The sequence below is a fragment of the Etheostoma cragini genome, chromosome 12, assembly GCF_013103735.1.
Source record: "Etheostoma cragini isolate CJK2018 chromosome 12, CSU_Ecrag_1.0, whole genome shotgun sequence".
Classification (NCBI taxonomy): domain Eukaryota; kingdom Metazoa; phylum Chordata; class Actinopteri; order Perciformes; family Percidae; genus Etheostoma; species Etheostoma cragini.
Window position 1 is genome coordinate 11,597,587 of NC_048418.1, and position 9,776 is coordinate 11,607,362.

At 38.8% G+C, this 9,776-nt stretch overlaps 1 protein-coding gene across 1 annotated transcript in view; it reads left to right on the forward strand.

Annotated features, from left to right (window-relative positions):
- The window catches only part of prkci (protein kinase C, iota), a 30,934-nt gene that overhangs the window by 12,354 nt on the left and 8,804 nt on the right, over window positions 1–9,776 (forward strand). The window contains exons 4-13 of the mRNA XM_034886710.1: window positions 1,678–1,728; window positions 2,261–2,346; window positions 2,671–2,808; window positions 2,940–2,994; window positions 4,484–4,539; window positions 5,350–5,526; window positions 7,700–7,797; window positions 8,989–9,075; window positions 9,165–9,300; window positions 9,451–9,538. Coding sequence (XP_034742601.1) covers window positions 1,678–1,728; window positions 2,261–2,346; window positions 2,671–2,808; window positions 2,940–2,994; window positions 4,484–4,539; window positions 5,350–5,526; window positions 7,700–7,797; window positions 8,989–9,075; window positions 9,165–9,300; window positions 9,451–9,538 — 972 coding nt within the window. The remainder of the gene's footprint in view (window positions 1–1,677; window positions 1,729–2,260; window positions 2,347–2,670; window positions 2,809–2,939; window positions 2,995–4,483; window positions 4,540–5,349; window positions 5,527–7,699; window positions 7,798–8,988; window positions 9,076–9,164; window positions 9,301–9,450; window positions 9,539–9,776) is intronic.

Here is a 9,776-nt window from a genome sequence, read left to right on the forward strand (position 1 = left end):
ATTTTATTATGGGTCCATATATGTACCACCAGGCAAGTACAACTTAGCCCGGCTCTTTTTGGGTTACCTGGCTTCTCTGAGCCTAACATGATGTGAAGGTGATCGCCAAGCTGGTTATCAACTGGTGCTCTGTGATCTGATTCCATCTATGACTGTTCAGTGTAAACGCATTGACGGTGTCAAGAATCCTGTCGGAAATGAAAAAGAGAGCAATTAAAATGTAACTATAAAAAGTATTTAGTGGCGTAAACTGTCCTTCTATTTGCTAGAAGCTGTTTATTGCTTGTCACTTTATTGTAAACGTAAATTTAACCTGCTCCAGAGCAGGTTAGTCATGCAGCGTAGGTTACCGTGGTTACCGACCAAGTTTGTGTGATAAGCCCAATGGTAGCTGGCGAACCCACATCGCGCTTTGTGGTGCAGACCGCAATCATTCTGGAAATAAACAGTATGTAGGAAAGCCGTCCAACAATAATGCAAAATATGCTTATGCTGCTTGCTTTAAATTTTTTAAATTGTTATATATATAAATTGTCTCTGTGCATTTACATGTCTGATCTAATCTGGACACAGACCACTAGATACTGTTTACATCAAAACATGCGGTTAATGCTGCACTGACCTGTGAAAATGACTTCTGCTTTTGACGTCTGTCTACGGGCCCTTAGGCTATTTCACATCCATGCTAAGTTTAGCCTTCTTGACAAATAGTTGTACAACTCCATGAGTCTAGAGGTCAGGGCTGATTCAGACACTGGGTGAGGGGTGGCGGAGGGTGGGTTTGTGCATGTGGAGTGATATGGAACATTTGATTGACAGGCTCTTTGTGTATATGACTATCTAACCTGGGGGGTAAAGGAGACGGGGGCTGTGCGGTTTTATGTACAGTTTTAATCAAATCAGAAGTGAGGGGTCAAGAGTGCAGTGGATGCCAGCAGGACTGCAGAGAAGAAACGGAACAGGGAAGATGTGACGGTGCTACGGGGGGTCGCTACGTCTGCTCGTTATCGAGCCTGTCAGCTGTAGTCCACGTCTGCCTTTGGCTCACTGCCCCCAGTCTAGCTTGAAAAAGCCAAAGAAAAAAAGTAATTAGTGATAACTAAAAATAATACAAGATAAGAACAAGACAAAAATACAAATGAAATGTCTATTTACACAATATACGGCTTTCACTTGTGTCCATAGCCATGATGGATAATTGCACTTGCACAGGATAATAATATCAACGTACATTGTGTTATGATTAAATTCTTTACTAGAGCACAACATTTTTTACACAAGCATAAGTTACTTATGGATCTAGCTTGTTAAATTTGCTCTCAAAGTGCACCAGGTGAATGCATTTAACTTTCAAAATGTAGCTTACTTTCAAAATGTCCATGGACATTGCTTTTGTAATTCGTTTATATTGCACTTTATATTGCAGAAAAAAATATGATATGTTTTGAGATATCCTGCAGCCCTAATATGAGCAACTTGAATGAATGTCATTGTGAACAGCTTAAAGGCAACAGTTTAGCTACAAGTTGTCTTAAGTGCTGTCATGAGAGTAAGTGAAATGTACTCTGCATCATACAAACACCTTCACATGAATGCTGTCAGACTTGCCTCCGTTAGATGAAATAGACATACTAAAGGTTTTTGTAACTGTTTTTTTTTTTTTTTAATGCTTCCCAGTGTTCCCATGTGTACCAGAGAAACCTGGCATGCCATGTCCGGGAGAAGACAGTGAGTTGAACCTTTTCCTTATTTAGTTTTACCTAATTTGTCAGCAGGGTCCCAAAGAAAAAACGCCAATGGTTCAGACTTATGGGCTCAAATAAGGGTCATTAAGACTTGAGTTTGTGAAACAATTCTACTTTTAAAGCATGTAGTTATGTATTAACCTTTGTAAACCTTAACATTTTTTCAACATCTACTAAAGATTCAAAGCAGAAAACTGTGTGAAACTCAAGCTTTCTACAATGTATGTGACACTGAAGTAGTATACATTTTGCAAAATGGGGCCAAAATGTGTGCTTGGAACATAAAAATGTGCATGTAAAATTATATTATCAAATACAGAAGAACTTAGTTTTTTGACGGGCTTATAAAGTGTGATGTACATTAAATCAACAAACCTTAAAATTATTAACTCAAAATCTTATTGATCCTATGTTCTGCCCATATTATCCATTATGTGTATTCCATTCAAATCTATGCCATGTACAATGCACACACACACACAAGTGAAGCTGGACTTCCTTTTCCTCTTTCACAGAGTCTATATATCGGCGTGGAGCCCGGCGCTGGAGAAAGCTCTACTACGCCAGTGGTCACGCCTTTCAAGCCAAGCGCTTTAACAGGGTGAGACATGCTGCTGAACTTCCCATATTTTACAATATTACTGATGAATTATTGTACTGAGGGAGATAGCTGCTGGGTTACATGCAAAACCTAAACACAATGCACATTTCAGAGTTTAGTTACTATAGGTATAATAAAAGGAGAATTAATATGTCTTTATCTTGTTTAATAAGGTAAGAGGAATGATGATGAAACAGAACAATTTGATTGTTAACCAACAGTACTTCATGTTTCAGAAGCCATCACAGCCTCTGTAACATTGCCTGGAATATAATGTGTGCTTGTTTGTGATGATGATTTTTCTCCGTCTGCCTTCGTGAGCAGCGAGCCCACTGTGCCATCTGTACAGACCGGATCTGGGGTTTGGGAAGACAAGGCTACAAATGCATCAACTGCAAACTGCTGGTGCACAAGAAGTGCCATAAACTGGTCACAGTGGAGTGTGGCAGACCGATGAGCCAGGTGACGGCTATGACGTACATCACACTCAATAGTTTGATGGCGTGAAGTGGATAGTTATAATGACTCATACTTAAGATTGTATTTTGTTTTTCAATGCTGATTTTTACTTAATGACAAATGTTGTTGTCTAGGAACCAATCATGCCCTGCCAACCATCAAGTCAATTAGACCAAACTGAACAGCCAGGTAACTCACACACACACACACACACACACACACACACACACACACACATCAAAAAGCTCTTTTATTGCACAAAATATAGTATTGGAAGAAGGACATAAAGAAAAAGCTCATAATAGATGATCTGCCTTCTGCCACAAACTGCTCATCAAATTACAGGCTTCTGTTAATTTATGCATTTTTAAGAAACATCAGTGCAAGTTTTTTTTTTTTTTCCACCCTGGGTGTTTTAAATCTTTTTATTTTCACTCTCTTCTGAATCTCTTGGCCATTCTTTTGCCCTAAATTGACTCATTGTCTGCAGCCTTTGACCATCATTCTTAAAAGATAAAGCTGGTGATATCTTTTATTTCTGGAATTTAAATCAAATAACATAAAGAGACCAAAACCAACAGTGTGTTAGCCCGTCTCCTTATATTCTGTGACTTTCTCAGCTCGTATATGGCTCCCAAGACGCTTCATTTGTTTGGAAGATGCAAGACTCATTTAACAAACTATTTTTTCTAATGTACCCCTCAATTTACCCATGTTTCCTGTCTCACCACACTTTGAGTAACATTTGCTGAAAAATATTATTTTTTTTGCCTCAAAATTGCTCAAACGGTAATAAATAAAATCTCCATTTTTGTTTGGGGACTATTTTTACAGCAGAAAGTAAAAAATAAACTTCAGTACCCATTATGTGTTCATCGTAATAAAGGAGCACACCAACCTTTGTAACGGTTTGGCTCAGTAATGTTTTTTGAATGATTTGTGGACAACAATGGCGCTCCGTGACGCATAGGTGTATACAAGACAGCAGGCTTTGTGGACAGACAACACTCGTTAGTATGATCAGTTCATTGTTGGTTTCCTTTTTACATGGAATTTATTGACTTTAAGAGAAATATAGAATATCACCAGACTTATCTTTAAAAAAAAAATGTAACCAACCTCTGGAGATTGTTGTCATTAGCATAGCAGCGACCACCCAGACTACAAATTGGGTCAGCTGCATTTGGTGTTTACGTACAGCACCAGACTTAAGTCCATTCAGGTGGAGGAGACTCTAACTGGGATGAGAGCGCTTAGTATTGTTGTTGCTGTTGTTAGTGAAGTGGTCGAAACTCCTTCCACCATAGATACTTACAGGCCACCTGGGAAGTTGTGGTGTGCTATCATGGAGACATTGGGATGCAAATATCTTAGTTTAAGCCTGTTTTAAAATGCATCTATATTGATTTAGTATCACTTAAATGGTCACAAATACAAAATAAATTTACATTCTACTTATTACTTTAAATACTCTGTAATGGTTGTGTTGTTAAACAAGGATGGATTCAAAAGGGTATTTTCTTTTCTAGCCAAGCAGAGAGAAACTGCAGGGCTGTGAACAAAGCATGCGATGACTGTCTATCACCTACTTTCTCTCCTCCTTCTCCTCATCTTTTTTTCCCCCTCTTCTGCCTCCCCCTCGCCTTCTGTCTGTCTGTCACTTTCTCCTCTCTCACAGGCCCTCAGAATAAAGACTCCAGAGAAAGCTTGAATTACGATGGAGAAGAGAAGGAGGTGAGAGAGAAAATCTTTTCAAACACTGTTGATGTGTGACTCATAATATGTCAATCTGTCATGTTGTCTAGATGAATATACGTGTGTGTATATTTAGAGTGAGAAATCAGCGTGAGAGGGTGAGCAAGAATAAAATCACCTGTAATTGGAAGCCGGTTTGTTTCTACATATTTTGCCGTTGTGTACATTTGAGTGATGCTTCTTCCACCTGCGTTTCTAGTGTGATATAGAGCGCATGCAGAAAAAGGCGCCCTCGCAGTACTGTGGGTATTGATTTCCTTTAGGTGGAGCTAATAAAGTACTTTTTATCACAGCTCTTAACAGCCAAGGCTGATTAATGGCTTGGGATGTGGTTGTTTTTTTGGGGGGGGACACAGCTAGACAGACAGACGAAGATATGAAGGAATGACCTTATCTACTACATCAATACAGAAAAGATTACAGGAGAGAAGAGAGAAAAAGATAGTTGAGGAAATGGTGAAGAGCAGTAATGGACTAACAGCAAGGCCTAATCTGACAGAAGCTGTGTAATATATAATACAGACAAGAAAGATTACTAAGATTCACTTTAACAAAAAAAAGGGGTGTAGTTAAAACTTTATTCACAAACCACCCCAAGGAAATCCCGCTCGTGCAGAAACCAAATTACCAGCTTCGTTAATGGTTCATTGAAAACCATGTTGAGAAATGCTAATGTTCTGAAATGTTGCATGTCAAATTTTTGCAGAGTTGACTTTGTGTTTATCACATTAGGTTGTTTGTATGCTGGTATTTCATGCTTACCCTCTCACTTCTTATGATGCCCCCCAGGCGCGCAGCAGTAGAGACACAGGAAAATCGCCTTCCAGCCTGGGCCTGGCAGACTTTGATCTGCTGAGGGTTATCGGTCGAGGCAGCTACGCCAAGGTGCTGTTGGTGCAGCTGAAGAAGACGGAGCGCATCTACGCCATGAAGGTGGTGAAGAAGGAGCTGGTCAATGACGATGAGGTAAACAACACTGATGTGAGACACAACATCAAAGTCAAAATGTTAGCAAATGTTAGAATGAGAATTGTAGGCCAGCCTTTGTAAGGACTCTGACACAGAGAGTTGGCAGGTTCTGATTCAAGTGTTTTTGTAGAGGATAAGGGATGGGTTTTGATAGTTGGTTTCATTTTGGATCTGTTTCCCACGGCCAACAAATACCTTATTAAATCTCTCATTCCCAATCTCTCTTAGATATTCTCTTTTACCTTCTTCCCACAATACAGACATCTGCAAAAAGAAAAAAAATGGTGAGGTATACAAACGTGCTAACTCAGTGACACAGTTGTTAACAAGACTGACTTACTGAACATGGCGGAAAGCCCTAAACCATTACTTAAACAATGGATGTATCATGACTCGGCTGTTCCAAAGTGTGAATACACTTCACCGAAGTCAACAAAACAGCTGTGAAATGCAATATTTGTGGGAGGGTAGTCAGCTGCTTAATGTTTTCCCTTGCAGCAAAAAGACAAATAAATCAGGACGTAGTAAATTAAATGTCACAGAGCAGTGACAAAATATGCGTGCTGAACAAGTAAACTAAAAACACTGAGGATTTCTTTATTCCCAACCAAACAAACTTACCCAAAAGGATTTGATAAGGGATTCAAAAGGACTGTGATTAAATAACCGGATTTGGAACTGGATTCACATTCAGTGAACTGCTATCGAACCCCATCAGCTATTCATTTATTTTTTTAACACTGGCTGTTAATGAGACATTTTTGCATGTTTTCACTATACACAAAAGTGTATAAAAAAATGGAATTTAACATTAATTTGCTCAAGATCAGAGACAAAAATCCGCCCGGCGGTCTTCTCCAGTGCTGAGGTTTGAAAACTTTTGTGACAATAACATTTGAGCTGTTTTCACTGCTGCCAGTTTTGGAGAATGAAAAATTACCTGATGAGGACATTTCCAGAGCTGCAACCTACATTTTTTATTCATTATTATTTTCTCAATAGTTTGCGATGTCACCTACCATATTGCAGTATTGCACCACCATACATAGTGCTAATTAAACAACTTTGTACTGTTTGTGGTCACTTTATCTTGTTTTTAATTGCTTGTCTTTGTAAATACGTTTTCATTTTTATTTGCTTCAATTTACTGTAACTTATTTACATATTTTCTTTGTTCTAAGCACAATGACAATTAATATCTATTCTTCTTGGAATATAATGCAACGAGGCTGCCACAGTGACATAACTAGAGAATACAGAGAGTCTTCACAATGGGGAGCCTGGAATTGAAGTCAATGGTATTTTGTCTTTAAAAACACTAAATGATTAATCAATTATGAAAATATTTGATAATGTTGATCAACTTGTCAATTAATCAACAAGTCATTTCACTTTTCGACATTTCATATAATCTTACTCATTCACTAATAGTGAAATAAATGACTTATTACAACTTGTAATTTAGGTAGACCAGCCACTTACAAAGGAAAAGTGTTCAAAATCTTAAAAGCGTAACTGTTTCTTTGAAGTCTGTCCAGTGTGAAAATAATATAACACTTCCGTCTATTGAGATGTGAGATTAAATAGTGAAGTAAGTCTTCTGTCACTGCCGTGTATAATTACTGCGCCGCGCACAATCAATGGGAGCTGTTATTTACAGCAAAAAAAACATTTGTCTTATGTGATTGACCGTCCGGTTTGTGTATCTTGTCTGAAACACTTTGAGTTAAGTTGACTGACCTCTTCCGAGCCATCATTCGTTCTAAGACCGTGTAGATAAACTATCATGTCCTCAGAAATTGATCTCGTCGAACACATGTAGCAGCACAGCCAGAGGCAATGGGAGTATTTAGCCTTGATTAGACTCACTTAGCTTGATTGACAAATTGACAAGTGCCTTTCGATCAATGGTGGTGTTCTGCTGTCCCTATCCTGTCAGCATAAGCAGCATCCGTGTCCAAACTCATCATCCGGCCATTGATAGTGACCCGCCTTTGCTTCTACTGGAATAGCCCTTTATCCTGTCGCTGCCCAACCCGGTCTCTATATCTATATCCAGTGTGCTCAATCAAGGGCTGTGCTTATTCAGCTTTTATAGACTTTCAAGGGTACTATGTTAGAACGATCTCTGATTTACACCCAGTTGTTTCTTTGTGCGTTTCTTTTCCAGGACATTGACTGGGTCCAAACAGAAAAGCACGTTTTTGAGCAGGCCTCCAATCATCCCTTCCTGGTCGGCCTCCACTCCTGTTTTCAGACAGAAAGCAGGTGAGAGTATTTTCCTGTTTTTGTGACACGGTTTTTTCTGCAGTCCGCAAGAATTTGGAAAAATAACAGATTTTGATGTCTTTTTAAATAATTGGAAATGTGTAAATTTTAAACTAGCTCTGTGCCATTGCAGTGTGGGCAGCGTGTGCAGATGAACAGTCATACTTTGAGTGGTTACTACAAAAACGCTATTGGTCCGACTATAAGACAGGGTTTTTTCCTAGAAAAAAGTCTGAAAAAGTGGGGTCATCTTATAATCGGGGTCTAGACTTTCAGCTGTTGAAGTCGCAGAATGTAAGGGACGTCACCTCTTCCAACAGCCAATAGAGAAGTGGGCTATAAACTATTAAAATAAAATCTGATCGAAAAAGCTGATCGAAAAAGCTGAGTTTTAGACTGAGCCTCAACGAGCGCATGAAAGCAAATAACGTTATATAGTTGAGAGGGAGAGCCTTGTGGTGTTAGAACCAAGCCGTGACTCAAAGAAATAAAACGTATTTTTGCCAATTCATCACTAGAAGTGTAACTATAGCAAGCATCTCAATATCACTAACATTAATAAAAACCTGGAAGTTGGAAGCAGAACGTAAGTACAACGAAGCGTTGTCATGGAGATGTCCCATTGTTTAAAAATGCATACAGTCAGAGAAAACCTTAACATGGTCCTCAAAGTGGCTGCTTCCAAGAGATTGACAACGGAGTGTGTGATTACGTGACAGAATAACTGAATGATGGGATGCCCATTACCAGAGCAGAAATATTTACCATTAATTTAATCATTAAGTCATCTAAAAAGATATTGAAAATATTATTTTATTTAAAAGATATTAAAAACAACAGCCTATGTATTGTTTTATTCAATGTATTTTTATAATAATTATTTTCAAATAAAATGACTTTCTTTTATGAAAACAATATTTGGCTTTTATAAAGAATGTTTCCGAAAATGAGTCTCGATAAAGGGGGGAGGGGGGCCGTCTTATAATCAGGGTCATATTATATACGGACCAATACGGTAAATACAGTCCATGTGCCCAATTGTCTGTCGGTGCATCACATAAGGATACAGATGATCCCCATTGTGGTTAAAGCGCCTGCAAATTTCTTCAACTTCAATCTGAGACATTTCTTTGTAATATTAATGACAAATGTTCAAGTATTCAACTCTATAACATTTGCTTCTTTTTACAGACTTTTCTTTGTTATTGAATATGTAAATGGTGGAGATCTTATGTTCCACATGCAGAGGCAAAGGAAACTCCCCGAAGAACACGCAAGGTAGAGTCCCACATCGAATAAGATGGATTGTCTTTTTGTAGCTGTGCTACGTGAATCTGTGCTTGAATACACAACAATATCTTTCCCAGATTCTACTCGGCAGAGATCAGTCTGGCGCTCAACTACCTCCACGAGCGGGGAATTATCTACAGAGATCTGAAGCTGGACAACGTGCTGCTGGACTCTGAGGGACACATCAAGCTTACAGACTACGGCATGTGCAAGGTGTGGATTGCAGTTTGCTGTGTATGAGAAAATTGAGGGTCTAATGATGCCACAATGCACTTTGGAGAAAAGCACCACCAAGGCTTTATAAGTGTCGGTTTACAGCCTTTTGAGATGATCTCGCAGTGAATGATCTTTTTGTTTTTGCAGGAGGGCTTGAGACCCGGCGATACAACAAGCACTTTCTGTGGTACCCCCAATTACATTGCCCCGGAAATACTCAGAGGAGAGGATTACGGTGAGAATTACAACACACAAGCACTTACTTAAAATGTTATCCTTTTCTTTGCTATGATACAATATAGGAGGCATTACACAGTAATATCTGGTATGCTGCTCTCAGTCATGATTATGGATGCTACAGTGGTGCTGACTACTTGAAAATAATTCTTCAAATTAGTATACATACAGTGGGTACGGAAAGTATTCAGACCCCTTTAAATTTTTCACTCTTTGTTTCATTGCAGCCTTTTTCC